Below are 24,363 nucleotides of genomic sequence, written 5' to 3'. Positions count from 1 at the left end.
TCACCGCATTAATTGCGATTAGTATATAAAGGGGGAGAGGGTCCTTTGTAATTCACACCTTCACCCTTCTCTTCTTCTTCTTAGCGATTTCCGGCAAATACTCCCCTTTTCAGGCAAGCATTTTCCCGAAATCGCTCTTTCTGCAAGATGTCTTCACATGATCTCGAGTCTACCACCGATGACAGGAGTACTGCTGGCGAGTGCCAGTGTGCTCTGCCCGGCGATCAGTACCGGTATGTTGTTAGGAAGTTCATGCTCGATCCTCTCGAGCCTGAGTTTCCTGAACCCCATCAGACCGTGTACGATGCCCCCAGAGGCAAGATCGGGGTTTATGCAGCATTCTTTGTCTATGGGAATCTTAGGTTCCCATTGACAAAGTTTGTTTACCGTGTCCTTGAGAGGCACGGTGTTCATTTGACCGAGCTGCACCCTATGGCGGTCGCCAAGATTCGCCACTTCGAGTGGGTGTGCCGGATTTTGGGCATCGAGCCCCATGTGGACCGCCTGATGACCTTCTATACTTGGAGGTGCATCCAGGGGTGGTACACCCTGACAACCCGTATTAAGGGTTTAAAGATTTGCGCGACCGAGCGCAGTCTCCGATCGTGGAAGCAGGAGTTCTTCTACATATCCGCCCGCGCCGTCCCCCTTGCCATGAAGTTTAAAAATGGCCAAGCAATTCCGAGCCTTCACGCCCCCAACTACCAGGAGGCGGAATGGTTCTCGAAGATATCCCTGGTCCAATCTCCGGTTTACCGGTTTGCGGAGTCCGGGATGGTGATGTTGGGGTTGAGCCGGGTGTGGAAGGAGGCGTCTCAGGTTCCCATCCTTCTCGAATACGGTTTGAACTCTATTCCTTATGGTATGTCTTGTCTTTTTTACTGATACGAGTTTGTCTTCTAACTGTTTCTTTTCTTTCAGAGGGGAATAATTTGGAGTCGCTCCTGTACCCGCGGGAAGCTGACGGTCCCGCGCGGATGGGTACTCGTGCTCTAGACGAGGGCGAGTTGCCCATCCTGGAACAAACGGCGGATCGGTTTGTGGAGGTCTATCCGCTGGGCCACGAGATCCTGAGCCACCAACGGCCAGGTAAGGCGATATTCTACCCTCAACCCCTCAATGCTGTACCCGCTGCCAGAATTCATGACATCTCTTCTTCTGAGGAATCCGCAGATGGTCCTTCGCTGGTGCGGAAGAGGAAAGGTGCCGGCGGAAAGGGGAAGGAGAAGGTGGCCTCCACAGCCGATCCAGTGCTTCTATCTGACACTGAGTCAGATAGTGAAGAGGTGGCGGGGAACCTCGGTGGTGAGAAGACCACAGTTCCGGAGGCTACGACTGTTACCTCCGGAGAACCAATGACGACGACGGTGACCGGCATCAAGAGACCGGCTCCATCGGGTTCGTCCCCGCCCGTCCGTACGTTCAAGCTCAAGAAAACCCGTAAGTACAGCTCTTAGCTTTTATCTTCGTAGTTTAATCTTCAAGTCTTTTTAACACTTTTCTTCTTTACGCAGGTGTGGATGTTGGCGCATTCCAGGGTGAGGGGCCGAGTACTACCTCTCCGCCAATGACGGTAGGCTTGGTCAGCCTACCTGAGGCGTCGACCCAGGCGCCTGCCCCTGCTTCCGCTGGTTCAGTTGCTCATTCTGAGCCGACTGTTCCAGCCGAGATGACGTCACCGCCGGCTGTGAGTGCAATTTTTACAGCATCCTTCACAGAGCCGGCGGTTACTTTTGCCGCGGATTCTGCGGCAGCGACCGCGGCGGCGACCACGGCGGCTGCTACCATGCCCCCGGCAACGACGGCCGGACCCTCAGGTACGCGTGGGGCTTCTCGCATCTTTCCGCCACCTTCCCATCTGCCTGACCTCTTGGATGGATTTCCATTGGGTTCAGGTGATGGGTTCGGCGGCTATCGGCCTGTAATTGACCCTACAGGTGCGTAGGGTTCCTTTGGCCCTTTTTCACTTATATATTTTATTATCTTTTCCTAACTGCTTTTTGTTTTCTGCAGTTTCGGATTCCAATGAAGTGTATGTTCCGCGATGGAACATACGCCGAGGAACAACCCTTCGTACCCCTGTGGAGTGCGTGGAATGGGCTCGCCACGCTGCTCCCCATGGTGCGTTGGGGGAAGCCATGGCTAGCTACCAGGAGGGTAGGCTAACCAACGAGCTTCGAGTTCTCCAAGCCCGGATGCAGCCGCGCGTCGAGCTGCTTTGTCGTGAAAATGACAAGTTGAAAGCAGCTCGCGCCAAGGAAGTATCCCAAGCGCGGGCTCTTCGGGAGGAGAACCAAAAGCTGTCCGCAGCTGCTGCGGAGAAGGAGAAGGCCTTCAAGGCCCTCGAGGTTGAGGTTCAAGCGCGACTCGAGGCCCGCTCCAAGGCTGCCCAAGCTGTTAACGAACAGCTTCGGCTAGCTAAGGAGACTGCGAGGAACGCGACCGAGAGGGCCTCCAAGGCTGAAGCCGTTGCTGAGCCTTTACGCGTGGAGAACGAGGAGCTCAAGGCCAAATTAGAGGCTCTCCAACGCGCTCATGATGCCTTGGCGATGGAAGATGCCAAGAAGCTCCAGGAGATCTTGGACCAGAGGGGCGTGCTTGACCATACCGAGCGGAAGCTTAAGGGCGTCGAAGAGGCTGCCGCAAAGGAAGTGCTACTTGCCAACCTTAACAAAAGCGAAGCCGAACGCGCCTGCACCCAAGCTCAAGCCGCCCTTAAAGAAGCTCTGGTTGCCAAGGAATGGCTTCTTCGAGAAGCGTTGTCTCAGGTAAGTCTATCTTCATGTCTTCACGCTTTTCTTTGTAGATAGGGTGCTGACACTTGTATATTTTCTTATGTAGGTTGTGCATCGGGTCTTTTCAGAGACATCCTACGACGATGCAATGAGCGCAGCCCTCAACGCTTCTCACGAGGATGGGGAACTGGTCGGCTTCCTGCTTGGTCTAGGGTTTGTTGAGAAAGGCGTCCCGCCATCCAACTTCCCTTTGTACAATGTAGATACCGAAGCCATATATGACCAAGCAGTAAATCAATACGCCGCCTTCCCGCATCCGGTGGTGGAGAAGGTGAATGAAATTGCTGCTGCTGATGACGGGCTACCTATCCTTAAGGCTTACCTTGAACAGCCACGCTCTACTGACGGCGCTGGTCCAAGTGGAAGTGGCCCTGAAGCCTGATCCTGAAGATCCCTTCCCGCTGCTAGGATAGATTTAGTTTGTATAGATTTACTTTCTTGTAGGCGGGTAGTCACCCAGCCATTGTAACGAATATTTATGAAATGTAAATCTTTGTGCGGCTAAGACCGCTTGATTCATTGGATTCCTTGCTTTATAAACTTTATATGACTTGCATTCTTTAGTTTAAATTAGCAATTTTCCAAGTGTTTAGGATAAGTTAACCTTTGAACGTGGTAGATAGGTGTGAAGTTTTGCTTCCTCCTTCGTGATTGTGCGGGTATGACCGTCACTTGCACTTGGTAGGATGGCTAAACTTTACCCATATCTGACCTGCGTGTAGGTTTTCCTCATCTTTGAGGATAAGTTAACCTTTGAACGTGGTAGGTAATCGGTGTGAAGTTTTGCTTCCTCCTTCGTGATTGTGCGGGTATGACCGTCACTTGCACTTAGTAGGATGGCTAAACTTTACCCATATCTGACCTGCGTGTAGGTTTTCCTTTTTTTTTTTTTTTTTTTTTTTTTTTTTTTTTTTTTAGGATAACCTTTGAACGTGGTAGATGATAGGTTGAAGTTTTGCTTCCTTGTTTGTGATTGTGCGGGTAAGACCGTCACTTGCACTTACAAGGATGGCTAAACTTTACTTACATCATACCTGCGTGTAGGTTTCCCTTATTTTTAACGTTGTGTTTATGCGGGTTTTGCCGCCTTACACACGTAACGACTTACTTCTCCCCGTTTATGCGGTAAATACCGGCACCAGTGGGAAGTTCATAAGGATAAAGGTAAACACATTATGAAAGGAGAATCATTTCCATTAGAAGTGGCTCTAGGCCTTTTCTTTACAAGTTTTGGAATTGATCTACATATAACATTTGCGTAATTGAGCTCCATTCCATGTTCTTGGGATGGGAGTGCCATCGAGCCTTTCGAGCCGGTATGCGCCCTTTCCCAGGACTTCTTTGATAATGTATGGCCCTTCCCAAACCGGGGCCAGCTTTCCCGGGCGCTCTTGGTTTGAAGCCTCGTTGTTACGCAGTATGTAGTCTCCTATCTTGAAGTTGCAGAGTTTTACCCGCGTGTTGTAGTACTTTTGCATTTGTCGTTTGTAGTTCTCTTCACGCACTGCGGCTAAGTCTCTGCGTTCCTCGGTTAGCATAAGATCCAACCGTCTTTCCGCATCATTGTCTTCTGGCTGAATCAAGACCCTTGGCGAGGGTAGACCAATTTCGACCGGGACCATGGCTTCAGTGCCATAAGTGAGGCTGAATGGGGTTTCTCCCGTACTGGCCTTCTTCAGCGTTCTGTTTGCCCAAAGGACGTGCGGAAGCTCGTCCACCCAGCCGGATCTGTGTTCCAAGAGTCTTTTCTTTATGCCATCGACGATGCTCTTGTTTGCTCTTTCCACCTCACCATTACCTTGCGGGTGTGCCACTGAGGTAAAGGTGTGGGTGATTTGAAGTTCTTTTAGCACTGTTGTAGCTTCTTGTCAGCAAAGTTGGTGCCGTTATCGCTCACCAAATTTTGTGGAAGTCCAAAACGACAAATAATAAATTCCCAAATAAATTTTTTGATATGCTTCGCGGTTGTTTGGGCTAAAGGTTTTGCTTCTATCCACTTGGTGAAGTAGTCGATGGCTACCACTAGGAACTGAACATTTCCTGCTGCTGTAGGAAATGGGCCTGTCACATCGATGGCCCATTTCTGAAATGGCCATGAAGAAGTGACTGGAACAAGTTCATTCTTCGGGCGGTGCGTGTTGGGTGCGTAAAGCTGGCAAGACCTGCATTTTCTGATGTATGCCAGTGCATCCGTATGCATCCCCGGCCAAAAGTATCCCGCGTTGTTTAGCTTGGCTACAACAGCGCGGGGACCTGCGTGTACCCCACAGATGCCTTCGTGTACTTCCCTTAGGAGGTAGTCAGCATCTTGGTTGTCCACGCATCTTAAGAGTGGGCCAAGAAAGTTATGTCTGTAAAGGATGTCATTGACGAGTTGATAATTCAGTGCTTTACAGCGTAGTTTTCTTGCCTGTGTTTTCGACTCTGGTAGTGTTCCTGCTGCAAGGTAATTTATTATTGGTGTCATCCACGTTTCTGTACCGGTTTGGATGACACAAATTTCCTTGTGCGGGACTGATGGTGCTTCGAGGAGTTCAATGCGGATGTCCTTTCCCAAGTGGGTGAAGGCTAGTGATGCAAGCTTGCTTAACGCATCCGCAGATTTGTTTTCGCTGCGCTTGACGTGTATGACTTTACAATCACTAAAATCACGCATAAGGGTTTTTGCCTGGGCGAGGTACAGGGCCATTGTGTCGTTCACAGCCGTGTACGTCCCATTTATTTAGTTGGCCACCAGCATGGAATCCACGTGGGCTTCCAAGTTTTTCACTCCCATCTTACGCGCAATTCTCAAACCGGCCAAGAATGCTTCATATTCGGCTTCGTTATTCGTACTTGGAAAATCCAACCGAATAGCGTAAGTATATTCTTGGCCTGCTGGGTTGGTTAATTTTAACCCTGCGCCTGAACCCTCGTTACTGGCGGCTCCATCAGTGTAGAGTCGCCAGACATCATTGATGTCCTGTGCTGGGGAGGGTTGAGCCTCCTCCTGGCACTCTTTCTCCCGCGAAGCGGGGACTTCTGCAATAAAATCGGCCAGGACCTGGCCTTTTATGGCTGGTCTTGGCTTGTACTTAATTGCATATTCTCCCAATTCAATTGCCCATTTGGCTAGACGTCCCGATAATTCGGGTTTGCCTAGAACGTTTGAGAGTTTGAAGTTGGTGAGAATGGTGATTGGGTGGCCCTGGAAATATCGTCTTAACCTGCGTGAAGCGTCTATAAGTGCTAAGACTAATTTTTCGAGGGTAGAGTATCGGGTTTCTACGTCTGTTAGTACACGGCTAACATAATAGATTGGCATCTGGATGCCTTTTCGTTCTATTAGCAGGACTGCCCCGGTTGCTCTATCTGTTGCGGAAAGGTATATGATTAACTCCTCTCCCGCTTGTGGTGCTGTAAGTGTTGGGAGTTCGATCAGGCGTGACCGAATCTCCTGAAAAGCTGCTTCCGCTTCTGGTGTCCAGCGGAAGTGCGTTTTCTTTAAGCAGTTTCTCAATGTTGACACGAAAGGAAACGACTTATCCGCATGGTTTGCCAGAAAGCGATTAAGTGCGACTAGTCGTCCATTCAGTGTCTGAGCCTGTTTGATGGTGGTAGGTGATTCCATTTTAACAATGGCTTCGACCTTTTCAGGGTTCGCTCTGAAGCCATCTTTAGTAACAATGACTCCCAAGAACTTCCCTTCTTCCATCCCAAATGAACACTTGCTCGGGTTGAGCTTCATGTTTATCTTTCTGAGCGTGTTGAAAGTTTCTTCAATGTCTTTCAACATCGCTTCTGGCTCAGGGCTTTTAATGACCAAATCATCCATATAGACTTCCAAGTTTCTCCCGATTTGGGCATGAAACTCTTTGTCCATCAGTCGTTGGTACGTGGACCCTGCATTCTTAAGTCCGAATGGCATCATTTTATAACAAAATGTACCATCGGGCGTCCGAAATGCGGTTTTGTCCTGATCATCCACGGCCATGTGGATTTGATGGTACCCCTTATACGCATCCAAGAAGCATTTAAGGCGAAATGGTACCAACGAATCCACCTTAAGATCAATTTCTGGTAACGGATAACAATCTTTGGGGCATGCTTTGTTCAAATCTTTGAAATCTATGCACATGCGCCATTGTTTGTCATTCTTCGGTACCATTACGGGATTTGCAACCCATGTTTGATATCTGCTAACGCGTACGATGCCTGCGTCAAGGAGTTCCTTGATTTGGGTTCTACACGCGTTAGTTTGTTCAGGCCCCATTACTCTGCGCTTTTGTACGACTGGCGTAACAGCCGGATCGCACTTGAGCTTATGCTCCGCCTTACTTCGGGGTACACCAGTCATGTCAGCTGGTGCCCACGCAAAGATGTCAGCGTTTTTCTGCAGTAAGCGTTTGAGTAGGGTGCTTGTGGGATCAACGATTGTTGGTCCAATGGTAACGGCCTAGTCGGGGTATTTGCCATTGAAGGCCCATTTTTCCGGTTCAGTGATGGTTGGTTTAGCCTTTTTCGGTTTGGGTTTAGATGAGACAGATGCGATGCATACCTGGGGAACGCCAGAGATCATCGCTACACCCTCAGCTGTTGGCCATCCCATCATGCCGTGGACTGAAGATACCACGGCGTTGAATCTTGCCATCCCGTCTCTTCCGAATAGGATGTCGTATGTGTGGTGTGGCTTTTTCATCACGACAAAATCCACGTCTTCTGTGCGTGAATGATTCCCATCAGTAAGAGTAACGGGGAAAGATAGGATACCCATTGGGGTTTCTGTACTGCCGTCAAACCCTTCCATTGAAGCGTAGACCGTTTCCAAGCGTTCTTTGTCTTCATCATCCAGCTTATCAAAGAACTGCCTGTACATCACTGTCGACGAAGCGCCGTTGTCAGCAAGAGTGCGGGAAGTGATGTAATGCCCCAGCTGGCTTCTGATGACGATGGGGCCTTCTTTGCTGGGGCCTCCTGGCACTCGCGGGAAGTGCACCTCAGCTTCCTTCCACGCGCATGGTTCTGTCACCCGTCTTTTTCTTCCTCTGACCTTGCCGTGAACCATGTTGATGCTGATGTCGACGGGCTTTCGTCCGTTACCTCTGTACCGGTTGTCATTCCTTCCTCCCTTCCTGATCGATGCCACGAGATGTGCAAGTCTTCCATCCTTGACAAATGTCTCAATAATATCCTTCAAGGATGTGCACTCTTCAGTACCATGACCCTTTGTCCCGTGGAAATCACAGGATTTGCTTTGATCCGCATTAGGTTTCTGCCGGATCAATGGGGCTTTAGGCCATGACAATTTTTCCGTGGCAAATATCTCCGTGACGCTCTTCGTGAGTGGCGTCCACCGGTGTTTTCGGCTTGAAGGGTGTGTGTTGTCCCTTCCGCCAACAAGAGGGCGAGAGCTGGATGAGGTGTCAAAGTTTACCCTTGACTGCCAAATACCTAGCTTCCTCTTTTTGTTCTGCCGGGCGATCCGGACATTGTTCTCTCTTGTCCTCTGCGTATAGAGGTGTGTACTCTGGGGAAGATCCCTTCCCAGTTGCTTTTCCGTCTCGGCAAAGCGCTTTGCCGCCGTCATGATGGCATCCCAAGTTGATGGCATGCCATCCTTACCCGTCAATGTGCGGATAAGTTCTGGGTATTCGGCGCCTTGGATGAAGGCGGCGCAAACCAGATCCTCACTTATGTTGCCGAGACTTAGCTTTTTGGAGTTGAAGCGAGTGATGAAGTCTAGTAAAGATTCATCCTCCTCTCTCACGCAGTTGAGGATCGTCCACTGCTCTTCAGTGTACTTCCTCTGTTGGCTGAAGTGCTGGCTGAACTTGTTCTGAAAGTCCGCCCAGTCATATATGTGGTGGATCGGTAAACGATCGAACCATGCCCTGGCCGCTCCGACCAGAGTCATCTGGAACATGTAGCACCACGTGGGTTCCGTCCAGTTGCTGACGGTAGCCCCCGCAATGAACCTGTTCAAATGGTCGTCTGGGTCGGATAGACCATCATAAGTGCCAATGTTGGACATTTGTTTGGCACTTCTCGGGGCGATTGCTTCCGCAATGTCCCTTGCGAATTTTGACTTTCCTGCATTTGTAGCAGTTGGTCTAAAGGTTTTGGAGAAGTCACGCGGGTTTCTCTCCGCGATTGGTTTAAAAGCTTCCCCAAAATTCCTTTTTGGTTGGACGTCCTTTTCCTTACGCTTCCCTTTCGCCTTATGGCGAGGGTTCGCGTCGGTATCGGACTCCAACTCGTCGTCTGAGTACTCGCAGTCACTGCTCATATTGAGGTGTTGGCGAGTACTGCCGAATTCGTCAGCCTGTTGAGCTGAACGCAAGCGTTCATCCAATTCGGCTTGGAATTCTCTTTGCCGTGCTTCGGCCCACGCCTTCACTTGATCTAGTGTTTGGCGAGGGACCCTCGTTCGTTTTTCCAGCTGGGTATCGGTGAACCCCAGTGGAATATTTACTGCACTTGCCCCGGCTTGGGTAGTCGGGGTAGTGTTCGTAAGGATTGTATAACCGCCGGTGTTCCCCCCAGTTGCTGGGGTTGTTACCGGGGTTTCTTGGTCGGTTACAGGCCTTTGGACCGGAGTAACGTTAACCATTTCTTCAGAAATTGTGAAAAAACTAAAATAGTTCTAGCTTTTATGCACGGATGGCGCCAATGAAGAAACACTAAGTGACCCGGTACAGATTATAGATAATCTGGGGGTTAAGTAATGTTTCCCACGAGAATGAGGTCCAACAGAGACGGTTGTTCTTCAGGGGACCTGCAAAACAAAACACCGTAAGCTCGTCACTGAGAAGGGGGGGGTTCCTCCTTGTGACCACCCTCCGGCGTGAGAATCAGACTAGATTGCTCTGAATATAAGTGTATATTAAGAGATTGCTAGATAACTGGATAGCAGATGATCTTACCATTCCAAGATGTTGGAGTATTTATAGCCGAAGGTAGGTTTCCTAGAAGGTACAGCCAGCTGAATAGTATTCCTGTTCTACCAACAGTGGATTATGCACAAGCCATACTAGTTAGTGGATAGGTTACGGCCAACAGTAACAAAGTCGGCTGCACTATTCCACCAACTGTAGATTATGCACGTCCCACCTACTGTGGATTATACGCAGGCCATGCTGGTTGGTGAGTAGGTTACGGCCAACAGTAACACTATTCTACCAACTGTAGGCTACGCACGCCCCTCAGTAAGAGTTGGTGAGTAGGCAGCGGCTACCTCTTCAATTAGTTAACGAGTGTTAAAGTACCTTTTGTATAAAAAAATTAATGTGTGTATTACGTCTTAGCATGTCATGATTAAATCTAATAAATTAAAATGCGAGGTACGATAACATTTTTCTTATTTGGGGTGTGACGAATTCCGTAGTTACCAAAACAAGCAAAAGAGTGAGGCAAGTTTCTCCACATCTAATATAACATTAAGGTCTAATATCATTATTACCTGTTTTATTTCTTGGGAGAGGTTCATTGTATATGATCAGAGCTGTGGAATCACGTGTGCACACATATGTATGCCTATATCATATATTCTTTAAACAATAATATCTTGCAAAGCTTTATAAATTTACATAATTAACATTATTTGACATAGGGATGTCACTTCTACTCAAAATCTGAAATTTACCCTAAACTTGATAAAAGACTAACCGGAACCCGAATCAAAGTAATTTGGGTTGGTTTTCGGATTTAATTTATAAATTTCAGGTCAACCAGAAAAACCCGAATAAACTTTTAGTTTTGAAATTAAATTTATTTTTAGGTATAATAGACCTAGTCTTAGACACTAAAGTAATCAGTTGTTGACCTTAATTGATTATTGTCATTCCAACTATTATTGATCGATCGTTTATTGTTAATTTGTGTTTTCCGTTTAATACTAATGGGTATCGTAATCAAACAACCAAATCACGTCCGATTGAAGAAGATTATGGTTCGAGTTAGTTACTTACTTTTATTCCTCTTTTGAATTGTTTTATTAAGTTATGTTGGTTTATTATTTGATTATTTGCGTTACGAGCAAAGAAGAATATGTTGTTCTAATTTTAGCATTAAAGTTTTTAATACTTTTTTGTTTTTTGTTTTTTCTTTCTAGGATACTCGAAACCCGATTAACCCAACCCGAACCGAATTACTCGAACCCGATAAACCCATGAGAGATTTGGGTTGGGTTTCGGGTTATGATTTAAAACTTTGAAACTCGAAGACCCCGACCTAAAAAACCCGATACCCGAAAAATGAACCTAAAGAACACCCCTAGTTTGACATATACTTAACATAAAATTAGGTGGTCAGTATATAAACTTTCACTTGGCATATCACAACATAAAGTTTAGCAAATGAGTTTGAAAATTACTGAAATTGGAATAAACCCAATTTTGAACTCGGTTTGGAAGGGGTTAGTTGTTTTATGAATTTGGTACTTACGTATGAGAAATTAAATATTAGTAAATCTTCATACCTAAACGTGTGCTAGCTCTACTCAGGAGACGTATATTTATGTGATCAGGAAAGCTAATTTGGCTAAGGTGTGAATTAAGGTCCATCTCAATTCCAATAGCAAGACCTATATGCTAAGAAAATCGTCGATTTTTGAAGCTTAATGTCACAGAGTTATTTCTTCGCTCTCGTGCGGCCTTAGAACTTCATCTAAGTAAGCCTTGATGATCGGGGTTGAAGTGTTGTGGCAGCGGAAATCTTAGTAACGTAGTATTGCCTTGCAAAGTTGCAAGTAATGGTGCTTGTGTTTGAACAAGATGGTGATGCTTGTAATACTTGAACACAAGTAAAGAGTTTATATTACTAGGAAGATAGGTTATAAGGGTTTATGAGTACAAGAGCTTGGGTGATCTGAAATGAGACCCAATAACACCTATTATACTAGTTACTTAGTATAGAGTACTCTTACTCAAGAGTATTCCATACAAAAGATCTTGGTTTTCATTCTAGAGTCTTCCTATCAAAATATCCAGCATCTTGATCTTTGTGGGCTGCTCTTGAAGCTTCTTTGTTGTCCTAGAAGCGTCTTAGGTCTTCCGGGCTGATGTAATATGTACCTGGCTGTTCAAAAGAGATCCAAAGAGGGCTGAGCTGTTCGAGAGAGGATCGGGTTGTTCCGGATTGTTCCAGGGAGTACCGGGTTGTTCCGAAGTGTTCCGGAGTGTACATGGCTGTTCTTGAAAGGTACAGATTGTTCCAGAGTCTTCTAGGCTGCTCGAGTTTGTTCCCGAATGATCCGGATGTTGCGAAAGATGTCGTGTACTTTGGCGGTGCGTGACATCCTCCCCCACTTGATTTCGCAACGTCCTCATTGCGAGTCTTTGTCATTCAGCTTGGATGGATGAGTCTTATAGCGGTTATGGTCCTCTCTTGTTTCGTTGTTCCGGATTCCATGGTTACCGAGTATACTTGATCCTCCTTGACTAAACAAAAGAGTGTTCATGCTTGGTGCAATGGCAGCCCTCGTCTGTCTAAAGAAATCCATCCCAAGTATGATATCATAATCGTCTATTGGTGCCACCGAGAGGTGTATTTTGCCCGTCCATGCATTGATCTTGGTCCTTACGCCCCAAGCCACTCCTTCGATCAGTTAGGCGTCACCGGATGCATGCTTAAGCCATGCTTCTTGTGAGGTAATTCTTAAGCCAAGCCTCCTGGCTGTGTCAAGAGTTATAAATTTATGACTTTCTCCGGTATCAACTAGCGCCTTTATTTGCTGCCCTTTGATTTCTATGTTGACGAAGCGAAGTCTTTTTCGTTTTCCTTCAGCTAGTGTTGGGTTTGATGGCTTTTCTTGCTAAGCGATTAAGGTGTTCAACAATTGTAGTTGCATTGTCCCTAAACGAACTTCTTCAGTTTCGTCGGGTTCTTCTTCGGTTCTTATTAGTGCTGTTAACTTGGATTTCTTTGGGCAATCTTGTGTGTCATGTGGTCCGTCGCAAAGAAAACATTTTTTGCTTGTGGTTTGATCATTGCCATACCTTGGCTGGTATGTTGATTTTCTATTGTCATTTCTTCAATTGTAATTGCTGATGGGTTTGGCTCCCCCACCAGTTTCGTTGTTGCGGTCCACGGGTGTGGGCCTTGGTGATCGTTGCTTGTTACGCTCGACCAAATTTTCGGTAGCAACGATGGCTTATGATAACTCTTGAACACTGCGACGTTCAAGTTCGATTTTGGCCCAATATTGTAAGCCATCGATGAAGTCTATTAGAGAATCTTCAGGTGAAAGATCCAGAATTTCGAGTACGAGATTAATAAATTTCGGTGATGTACTCCTTAATTGATCCATTTTGTTTAAGGTTTCGAAGTCGGATATTTGCTTCGTGTTGGGCCTTTTCCAGATAAAATTGTTTCTTGATTTCATTAGTGAAATCAGCCCAAGTAGCAAGGGTGCTCGTACCTTGTTCAATCTCCTTATGTTTTTGTCGCCACCACAATGCAGCAATGTCTTTTAGATAGAGTGTCGTCGTGCTGATCTTCTTGGCATCGTCTTTAATATTCGTGCCCTTGAAGAATTGTTCGACTTCCTAGAGGAAATCATCAACTGCTCGGGCTTCTCTTTTGCCAACAAATGGTGTTGGTTTTTGGTGATCCACCTTGGTGGTGCCTCCATTGTCGCCTCCATTTGCAAAGGCTTGTTTCAGTATCGTTAATTCTGTTTGTAGCTATTTAAAACTTTCTTCATGTGCCGCAAGTTTGCGTTCAAAGCTTTCTTGAATCTGCCCCAACTCGTTCGTTAGTAGTTCTTTTATTTCGGCTTGCATCACTATGATTGCAAGTTTAAAAGCTTCTCGTAGTCCTCCAATGTTGCTTTCAATGGAGACCATTCTGTGTAGGGATTCATTGACGTGTTTCCTATATGTGTCGAATTCAGCTTAAGTGCATCGACATGCATTTCGATGTCTTCGACTTGTTTGTCTAAGGATGCAATCAGCTTCTTAGTAGACTTTTTGTCCTTCTGAGTTTCTGCTCCCGTAGTGAGGATTAGATCTTCGACCTTCTTTTTAGACGTCATCCCAATGAATTGAACGCACTTTGATACCAACTGTCACGGAGTTATTTCTTCGACTCTCGTGTGGCCTTAGAACTTCGTCTGAGTAAGCCTTGATGATCGGGGTTGGAGTGTTTTGTCAGTGGAAGTCTTAGTAACACAATGTTGCCTTGCAAAGTTGCAAATAATGGTGCTTGTGTTTGAACAAGATGGTGATGCTAGTACTACTTGAACACAAGTATACAAGAAAGAGTTTGTACTACTAGAAAGTAGGTTACAAGTGTTTATTAGTACAAGAGCTTAGGTGATCTCAAATGAGACCCCATAACACCTATTTATACTAGTTACTTAGTCTAGAGTTTTCATATTCTAGAGTATTCCATACAAAAGATCTTGGTCTTCATTCTAGAGTCTTCCTATCAAAATATCCAGCATCTTGATCTTTGTGGGCTGCTCTTGAAGCTTCTTTGCTGTCCTAGAAGCGTCTTAGGTCTTTCGGGCTGATGTAGTACATACCGGGCTGTTTCGGAGAGTTCTAGAGAGTGTTGGGATGTTCCAGAGAGGACATGGTTGTTCCGGATTGTTCCAGGGAGTACCGGGCTGTTCCGGAATGTATCATGCTGTTCTTGAAAGGTCCGGGTTGTTCCGAAGTCTTCTAGGCTGCTCGAGTTTGTTTCGAAATGATCCGGATATTACGAAAAATGTCGTGTACTTTGGCGGTGCATGACATTAAGCTTACTATACTCACAAATACCCAAAAACAAGATGTGGCATGCATCATCATTCAGAATCAATAGACCACAATCCAAAACATAACACAACAAGTAAAAAAAATCTTCAAGGTATTAATTAACCAGTCGCAATTAGGGGTCTAAACAAGACAAATCATTCATAAGTTACTCAAGATGGACTCTCTTTAAGTTCGAACTAAGAAGAGGTGAAACAAAGTCAAGATTAAAATGGATTTCATTTTATATAAGAGCTTGAGCTTGAGTCCAAGCTTCATATTACCGGGTTTGACAAGGCTCCCGAGTTTAAATGAGTCTAGTATATATGTAAATGTAAATGTTATTTTATAGAATAAATATATATGTATATAATTAAAATTTAGTATATATAAAGTTATGATAAAAATAACCATGAAATTTATATTTTGTTGTGTATAATATAATGTAATGTAATGTAATGAGGTAAGTTCATCGGAAACAATAAAGTTACGAGAAAACTAGTAGCCAAACATTTTTTTCATTTATTTTAGTTATGAAATTAAAAATGTAAATAATAATAATAGTAATAATAATAAAAAAAATTGTAGCTCACGAAGTTACATATATGTACTTTGTGAGATCTTTAAAAAAAATCATTTTATCTTTTCTACATTTCTAACCATATAACAAAAAGAATAAAAAATAACTAGTAGTAATTTTTTGATTTGTCGTATCTTTATAGTTTTCTCACGTTTTTTCCCATAAATAACATATTTAATGCATAATGAACGAGCTCAAGCTTTCGACTTAAAGTAAACAAGACTAGCTTGAGTTTAGTTAAGATTATACTGGGCGTTTCCAAGAATTATTAAAAGTTTTTGTGAAAAAAGACGAGTAAAATTATGGACCCCTAATTAGAAAAAAAATATCATTTTAAGGATTTGAATCCACGTCTTTTGTTTTCATATATACTGAACTTTGAATAGAGCTATTTTGTAAGCTTTTATATATATAAACTATATATGACAATTTTTTAAACAACTATGGGTCTGACGGTCACCCACCTCGACTCTCCTCCAAAGTGACCCAAAGATTATGCCTGGCTTGTTTAGACCCATAGATGCAACACATTAATATTCCAAGCATACCAACTCCAAAGCCAAACATGAATTAGCAAGTACAACACAAGTTGAGGTTCCAATCAAGGCAAAAGTAGAACCATCAAGAATATGATCATACCTGAAGAATACATCTCCTATGTTTTATTTTTAACACTTTGTCGGGTTAAATTTAAATGGTGAAGATACATGATCGGCAATTATAAAAAACATAATCTATATTTTTTTAGAACGACTAAACTTTTATATTTTATATGATTTGAACTCATTACATTTTAATTCACACCTTACCCCTAGTAAAAACGAGGATAGTGAGAATGACATAGCATTATCTATATTTAAAATATAAAAATGAGAAGGTGATTAAAACTTGTAAATAATGCAGTAACATTTGTACATATAAATTGAAACCCCCAGTCTAGAAAAGGTGTTTGTCCTCAAAGATTGAAGAGATTAACCAATCAATAAATTACTTCAACAAACCTTTATATTATAATAAGGCATACTACTCCTACTCTGATCATCACACCTTACTTCTACACACACACATCTCTCTCTCTCACACACACAAACACACATACTCTCTCTTCTAAAGAACACCAATCTAGTGTTTTGCTTCTTTTGTAAGTTCTTTCTCTTTCTAAACATATCTCCTTATAGGAATACCCATATTTAGTAACAAAGTTTGCATCTTTTTACACTTATGAGAACTTCTGTTTGTTTCAAGAACTGATTTTTATGGATCTTGATTATGGATTCTTGTTTCTTGAAATATTAGGTCAATCTTCAAGAAACCAAAGATGGTGAGAGGAAAGACCCAGATGAGGAGGATAGAAAATGCTACAAGTAGACAAGTTACTTTCTCCAAAAGGAGAAATGGTTTATTGAAGAAAGCTTTTGAGCTTTCTGTGCTTTGTGATGCTGAAGTTGCTTTAATTATCTTCTCACCAAGAGGCAAGCTATGTGAATTTGCAAGCTCAAGGTTTCATCTTTTTTCACTCCTTTTTGATTCTTGATTGGTTTAACTTTGTGGGTTCTTCTTCCCTTTTGATTTCTTTCATGCATATACATGATATGCATCATATACATACACATATACATGGTAGATAATATGTATGTGCTATATAATTAACTTGTATTCTAGTTTTAGGGTTTCTTCTCCTTCCCCTCCATCTATCTCTCTCCCACACACACACTACATGATTTAGATCTGAAACTTTGTTCTTGTTTTTAACTTACTTTTAAGGAATTAGGGTTTACTAAATGGGATCTATATGCACACTAACAAATTTTGTTGTCTATTAGGATTCTTGATTATTTAACTTGCACAATATTCATTCTATTGAGATAAAATAATTAAAAACTTACATTAACTTAATTAGGTGACAATCAGCAATGTATTCAAAACTTCTGACAGTATTTCACATATTGTATGTATTTCACAAACACTCACACTCTTTGCAGGCATGTTTCAGTCAGATTGTAACATGAAGTGGTTTGTTTCATATATTCCAACTTCTTTTCTACAAATGGAGAAAGTGATCAGCTTTAGCTTTTCTTCAGATTTTTGCCATAAAAAGAATCAACTTGTAAATATATATTGTGTTCATAGTACGAAATATATACACATTTATATTATTAACATCTTCTAATATTTGTAAATGTTTTGCACCAAAACCAATATGTTCTAATGATTATAATAGTAAAACAACCAAATTTAGCTTCAAAGTTTACAAATAAAGATAGATTTCACTTGCTCTTTCTTTCTAGATATATACAGAAAAAAGTACGAAAAAGTATACTATTCGTTTTCTAACCTGCAGTACAAAAAAAAACTTTACTATTCTTTTTCTAGTCTTATAAATGTTTTTTTAGTACGTATTTTTGCTGCAAGGTGATATACATGTACTTGTCATGAATTCATATCAAAATAGACAGTAATTAACATATATAGTTGTATTATTAAAACCATCAGCGTACACTTGATCGAATAGAACATCTAGCATTTACCTATATTAATTAGAACATTAGAGACTAGACACATGTAATTTATGTTCTATATATAAACTGTATGATGTAACCTTAATCTTACAATAATACAATCTTAAAAAGATTTAATTACATATAATCCTCATATATCTATATGTATAATATTTTTAACGTCTAACTGATTGTTCTTTCTCACTCTTTTACATAAGATAAGACTTAAAAACCTCATTAATTGACCGTGTATAGCTTTTTAAAAGCCACCCAAGAAACAAGGAGGATAGAAATATGAGAAAACCAAGGGATCGATGTTAGCTTAACGATATCAAAGTGTGTCTAAGATGTCTATCAATCAAGCAAGTTCTTGTAAGCTCAAGTACGAGAAGAAAGTTTTATGGGCTAATTATTTGTTGTTGAAAATTAAATTTGAGAGAAAGAATGAGCTATTAAAATCAAGAAACAACAGACAGAAATGACCCATGGAAAAATGGCGCGTGTCTATGGACATCACCAACATATATAAATTACCGACTGATTCATCACCAACGAATCAGTGTAAAAATATCAAGGACGTGGTTCGCATAAATAAACGATAATTGACTTATTAGCGACAGATATACCACTCAATTAGGATCACCATTCGTCGATGATTTATTCATCGCTAACAGCCGCTTTTAAATTCTAGTAGTAACGGCGTGCTTTGTTGTTTAATCTGTACGTTACACTGTTACATCATTTTGGAGGTTTACTGGTTTAAATCATCATTGCAGTCCAAGGAGTACTTTTGATTTAGTTAGCTGATGAAATGGAAACCTACAATTCGCAAAAACATCATCATCATCTTACTCGGTAAATCCCACCAATAGCAAAGCTATGGTAGGGTCTGAGGCTAAAACATGGTAATAACTAATAAAACCTAAAATAAGAGAATGCATATATTATGCATAGTCTTTGCATTATTAAATATAACATCATTTGTTTTTTTACCCCCAATACCCGAGTGAGCCTTCCTAAAACATGATTTCAACTGTCCATACTAATTTTGACACCATCAAGGAAGTAACTCACCACTAAAAGTCCTCTAAAACATCAACCCAACATTTTCCTAAAGCATCTTCCTGTGTAGTCAACCAATGTTGAGAGTCCATCTTTCGCTTGCTTGTTTCTCTTGACGAGTTGTGACGTTCCTTCAATTCTTGGGTTTTGGGTATATATTGATTGTCAATCAAGATATGGCTGTGATTCGGGTAGTGGTGATAGTTGCAAATTGGGTAGTGGTTGTGCATATCGGCCAGTCGTATAAATCAAAATGTTGGGACTTGTGATCGATATTCTTTTGGGTTGGAACGAGTTTTCATGTTAGTTTGGATCCATGGGGGTGTATGAGAAGATTGAATATTAGATAATATGATTTTTTTTGGTGTGAAAGTTATAAAATAGTTAGGATTAATTATATTTTTTTTTACTAAAACGATAATATTTAAAAAATAGTTGTTTTTTTTGTTTTTTTTTTAAGTTATGCTCTCACCGTTGCATGGAGAGACCCACAAGCGCCATTATTCAACGGCGAATTTGGCCCTAGGGCGGTGTTTATACAGCTTATGCATGGCGCTATCACCTCAGCCACGTTTGTGGCAATTCGACACGACATATTAATATTTCGCTAGAATACATAGTTTAACATATATCAATTAATATTTGATGATTACTCACATGTTATATAAATTTAACTATCCATAAAACATAACACTTTTGACAATCGATTTCTAAATGACAACCAGCTCCTTAAGAGTGAAATTAATACACATTTCATGACAGCATATGACCTATCAGCTGCTACTTCTGTATAGTTTAAAAGAGAATTTTTGTGAAAGGTTTTAGATAAACAAGGTCTTTTTCTGAACTAACTAAATAACTCACTTATTTCAGGACACATATAACTCCTAGTCAAATACAAAGATATTAATATAAATTTTGGAAATATTTCCCAGCTTAATGTTTTCTCAAAAAAAGATATATATTTATCTAACGTTTTGTGTTTTGAATTTGTTCAGCATGGAGGAAACCATTGAACGATATAGGAATCACGTAAAAGAAGTTCAAACCGAAAATTCTTCGAGTGTAGAAGATGCTCAGGTTTCTTATACATGATCTTTTTTGTTCCTACACTCTAAACCATTGCTTTAACATTTTAGTCTTATAAAGTGTCACTGACAGACTGATATTATTTTACTTCAGTGGCAGCATTTGAAGGATGAAACAGCAAGCATGGCAAAGAAGATAGAGTCCCTAGAACTCGCAAAAAGGTTTGAATCTGTGTTCTTATTCCCTAGTTTAATCGTAAGCCTAAGACGGATGTTCTTACAAAGCAAGAAAACATTTGTAATTAATATGTTAAAATGGGCAGGAAACTTTTGGGAGAAGGTCTGGGATCAAGCACAATTGAGGAACTGCTACAGATTGAACAGCAACTGGAGAGGAGTGTATCTATCATCCGAGCTAGAAAGGTTAGCTTTTTACGCATGAAATATAGAATTTTGATTCTCAAGAACTAGTTTATGAATAATTGAAGAAGTTAAAGTTGAAATTTTTTTAACTTATTTTGATTTTGTGGTGTTTTAGATGCAAGTTTACAATGAACAGATTGAGGAGCTACAAGCAAAGGTACAATCTTGAAGTTTTAGATTGTATATATGTTTATTTAATTACAGCATTTTCAATTGCATGCCTCAATAAATAAACTTGCTAATCACACATTGATATTTTTAAAACATATATATATCAATTGACCCTATTTGGCTATTTAGGCGAGTTTGAATAAAAAATTGTGTCTATAACCTAATAAATGTAGCTTTTTTTGCTTAAATATATCTATTATTTAATCAACTGTATATTCTTATAAATTCATGAAAATGTCATTGTTTTCTGAATATTTCAGGAGAAATTGCTAGCTTATCAAAATGCAATGCTTAATGGAAAGGTATGTATGTTCATTTATATGAATTTTTTTAAAGTGCAGTCATTTATATGCAATTATGCATATAGTCTTGTTAACTGTAGATTAAATTGAAAATGGTCTAATTAATTACTAACCTCAAATCTTTGTTTCAGTGTCTTGGCCAAACTAAAGAACAGATGGAAGCAAATTTACCAACTGCGGACTGTGGGGAGAATTCTGATGTTGAAACAGAATTATTCATTGGATTACCCGAAAAAAGGACGAGGCAAGATAGACAAAAATGAGCACACTTAAAACCAGCCTAAAATATGTATTTGTATATCTATGGGATCTATTCTGCGCGCAATAGATCTTATTTGTGTTCAGTTTTATGGTTACTGTTGATTTGCAACAATGTTATGTTACACTAAACATAATCTAATTCTTCCGTCCTTTGTACATACAAACATTTGATGGTGGCCACGTCATGGGTTTCATGATTGCGTGTTGGCTGGTTGCATCTTTAACTTGTGGAGTTTAAGAAATGCAATCGTTTTTGTGTGTACATGCGTGTATTATATTGTCCAGTGAAAGTAACAAGTGCATTCTTTTAGAAGATCATATTATAAGAAGAAAATAGATGCATATATGAAAGAAAGAAATAACATTTTAATTTACATCATGTTTAATGTACAAGTATATAGGAAAATACAAAAATGATGCAAAATTTAGCTGGCTTGTGTTTCTTGTTTTAACTTTAAAAAGTTTTCTGAAGTAGATAATAGTATGATACAGCATATTTAGGCTCCGGTTTCCTGCAGCTTTTTAAGAACAACTTCCTTTGTTGGTAATGAAGGAATTGCTCCTCTCTCTGTCACGGTGATGGCACCGCAAACATTTGCAAACTTTAGCGCATCCCTCAGCTTCTTCTCATCCTAAAAAAGGCGCATAATAAGTTTCTAAAGAAATTATATGGATTGTTTTTTAGTATGTTCATTTGTCTTTGCATCGGTTATATTGGCAAGATTGGATCATAACAAGCTTGGGCTTAAGCGGGTCGCTCAAGTTAGGATTATCAGATTTTGAAGTTACCTTAAGGAGTTGAGGATTTGAAGCCAAACTGTTTAGTACTCCACCAACAAAAGCATCACCAGCACCGGTTGTATCAACACACTTGACCTTAATACCACCAACTTTCCCATGGAAATCCTGCAAAACTTATTCAAGTTATTATATCGATCCCAATGCCAAAATGCTACGAAAAATCACATGAGATTTACCAAATTCTTAAGTTTTCAAACAAATGAGAGTAACCTAACCTTGGTGTAATACCTACAGCCGTTAGGACCTTCAGTGACTATCAAAAGTTTCGTATTCGGGTAAAAAAGCTTGGTCATCACAACCTTGTCATCACGGGGATCATCGCCTCGGGTCAAGAACTCAATTTCTTCTTCACTAATCTACATTTCCCAAAAATAGCATGTTCAAGATTTGAGTCAGCAAAGTCAACTCGCTACGAAAGGTTGTACCTTGATAACATCCGCTAGCTCCCAGATGCTCATGATGCCTGTTCGGGCAGCGTCGGCTGAGGGCCAAAGAGCAAGTCTCAGATTAGGGTCGTACGAAAGAATGCAGCCTGCTTTTTTGGCAACTTGAAGTGCAGCTAAGTGAGCTGATTTGCATGGATCATGAATCAAACTTATAGACCCATAATGGAAGATCATTGACTGGTCAAACAACATGCAACGAAAATATTAATCGATTTATGACAACTTTATCAAGTTGTGATGGTCAGAGAGTACCTTCTTAATCAAATCTTTATCAAGTTCTGCTTCGGTAAGAAGCATGTCAGCACTCGGGTTACGAAAAAACATAAATTCACGTTCTCCATCGGCCCTCAAGGTAACAAAAGCTAATGCAGTTCTTGCTTCTTTGTCAAACCTCATTCCTGAGTTATCCACATTGTTTTGTTTAAGGATGTCCGCCAACATGTAACCAAATTCATCGTCGCCAACCTAGTGACAAACAAAGAAATAGTAGATAAGTAGACCATAACCGAAATATTGATATCAGACAACCTAACCAACACTTAGATTTATATTAAAAACCAACCATCTAAAAATAAAATCAAAATTGTTAAAAGAAGTCTTATGATTTATTTTTCTGAGTTATGGATCGTTTTTTACCCTTCTTCCACATTCCCACAGTTCCACAAACGATTTGCTCATTCGAATTATCAATCCCCTGTCGTGCTATAGGCACACCACCCCCAATTTGCATACCAACTTGCTTGTCACCATATGGTGTTATATGGCTCATATGGCATTCATAGACAAGCCACATTTGTCACATCATATGACTATAGTCGAATAAAACAAATTTTTACATCATTCAGGCTATAGAGCAGAGTAAAGTTGTATGGCCCATATAATAGCTTGTATAGAACCATACACGGGCTTGCATATATGTCCCGTATGATATGACGAAAATGTCATACGACCCGTATAACTTGCAAGTGGCAAAAACAACACACAAGATATTATAATGTACCTTGCCAAGAAAAGCTGATGACCCTCCCAATCTGGAGACACCAACAGCTACATTAGCAGGAGCCCCACCGGGAGCTTTCTTGAAACCTGGAGCATCCGCCAAAGAAACTCCAGTGACCGTAGGCACAAAGTCAATTAATAGTTCCCCAAAGCACAACACAAGCGGACCGTTCTTTCTTTCTTTTCCCTCGGACGAACCTACATTGCCAAAATACAAAATTTCAACCAAATATTAGAATTTCAAGAGGTGAGGCATATATAAGGGATAACAGATTAACGGATAACGGACTGGTCGAGGAGCTATCAGGAGTTGCATGGGCCATTTTCTTTTTTCAGGGAGATGATTTGAATGAGAAATAAATCTTCTAATATCTACATTGGTTGCATGATTTGAATATTAACAAAAACTCCATTTTTTTAAAAAACTGTTGGTGAGTTTGTTGATTTGTCATTTAATGTTCTAATTCGGTTCACCATCAACAGATGGTCACCATTTTCTTGCTAAATATAGATCAAACCAAACTAGTTTTCTATCTAATAACTAATTCATTGTTTTTTATAACGTGTAAGGACAAAATATATTACTAGGGATTGGATCTATTTGATATAATGTAGAAGTAGAATTAAATTGTCGTTAAAAGAAGTAGCAAAATAAGGCTATCGCTTCGCCACGGGTTAAAGTACGTACAAGATTGTGACGATTTTGTTTTAAATATCCAAACGTACACGTTTGTTAAAAAAATAAAAAAATTCTTTACGAGAGAAGCCTAGCTATTCATATTGGCATCTAAAGTCTGCCTCATGGGGCTTTGTCAGATATTTTCATTATGAAGATGAATTATTAACATTTTACAGAGATTCCCAGTATGAATATGGAATTTGCTTTATTACTTTGATTTTTTTTCTTTTTCCTTGTCGGGTTTGCTTTGGGAAGATTCCCGGGTTGATCTATGAATTAGTCGTCAAGTGTCTCGATTACAATGTTTGTTAAACAGAATAGAGTGTAGTAGTGTACCTAAACAATAACGCTTAGATGCTATTTATAAAAAATGATTCAAGAAATAACCTAGGTGACAAATAATTAACCACCAAACAATAGAAAGGGAAGTCATCTTAACAAAATAAATGAAATGACAATTGTACAAACAGTAAAGAAAATACAACCATGACATCATCAATGAAAACATAAAATAGACATAATAATGACAACAAGAAATGAGTCATCTTAACAAAACCACAAAGGACAGATGCATGTCACAAAATTGGCTGGATGGAAATGGGCT

General features: G+C 40.9%; 3 protein-coding genes across 3 annotated transcripts in view; 1 reads left to right on the top strand and 2 right to left on the bottom strand.

The window, feature by feature from the left end:
• Window positions 1–24,363, bottom strand: part of LOC143623262 (calcium-dependent lipid-binding protein-like) — a 147,217-nt gene that overhangs the window by 108,195 nt on the left and 14,659 nt on the right. The gene's annotated exons all lie outside the window — the stretch shown is intronic.
• LOC143623207 (MADS-box protein SOC1-like) lies at window positions 16,092–20,915 on the top strand. The gene is made up of 7 exons (XM_077094165.1): window positions 16,092–16,589; window positions 19,648–19,729; window positions 19,832–19,899; window positions 20,001–20,100; window positions 20,216–20,257; window positions 20,532–20,573; window positions 20,705–20,915. The coding sequence occupies exons 1-7, from the start codon at window positions 16,408–16,410 to the stop codon at window positions 20,834–20,836; spliced, it is 648 nt and encodes a 215-aa protein (XP_076950280.1). The 5' UTR covers window positions 16,092–16,407; the 3' UTR covers window positions 20,837–20,915.
• On the bottom strand, window positions 21,036–22,523 carry LOC143623206 (putative fructokinase-7). The gene is made up of 5 exons (XM_077094164.1): window positions 22,334–22,523; window positions 22,061–22,258; window positions 21,851–21,991; window positions 21,624–21,740; window positions 21,036–21,466 (listed from the first exon to the last, which is right to left on the bottom strand). Exons 1-5 carry the CDS (start codon window positions 22,520–22,522, stop codon window positions 21,332–21,334), a joined length of 780 nt encoding a protein of 259 aa, XP_076950279.1. The 5' UTR covers window position 22,523; the 3' UTR covers window positions 21,036–21,331.

Source organism: Bidens hawaiensis, unplaced genomic scaffold, assembly GCF_021521415.1.
Source record: "Bidens hawaiensis isolate Kalapana, Puna unplaced genomic scaffold, B.hawaiensis_p1.1 tig00003356_1, whole genome shotgun sequence".
Classification (NCBI taxonomy): domain Eukaryota; kingdom Viridiplantae; phylum Streptophyta; class Magnoliopsida; order Asterales; family Asteraceae; genus Bidens; species Bidens hawaiensis.
Note: the sequence above shows the minus strand (reverse complement) of the source record. Positions and strands in the feature narration are given on the sequence as shown.

Coding starts and splice junctions, on each gene's coding strand:
- LOC143623207 (XM_077094165.1), top strand. CDS start 16,408: ATGGTGAGAGGAAAGACCCAGATGAGGAGGATAGAAAATGCTACAAGT. Junction 19,730..19,831: donor CGAGTGTAGAAGATGCTCAG/GTTTCTTATACA, acceptor ATTTTACTTCAG/TGGCAGCATTTGAAGGATGA. Junction 20,101..20,215: donor CTATCATCCGAGCTAGAAAG/GTTAGCTTTTTA, acceptor GTGGTGTTTTAG/ATGCAAGTTTACAATGAACA.
- LOC143623206 (XM_077094164.1), bottom strand. CDS start 22,522: ATGTTGGCGGACATCCTTAAACAAAACAATGTGGATAACTCAGGAATG. Junction 21,992..22,060: donor AGCTAGCGGATGTTATCAAG/GTACAACCTTTC, acceptor TGGGAAATGTAG/ATTAGTGAAGAAGAAATTGA. Junction 21,741..21,850: donor GCTGTAGGTATTACACCAAG/GTTAGGTTACTC, acceptor TAAGTTTTGCAG/GATTTCCATGGGAAAGTTGG.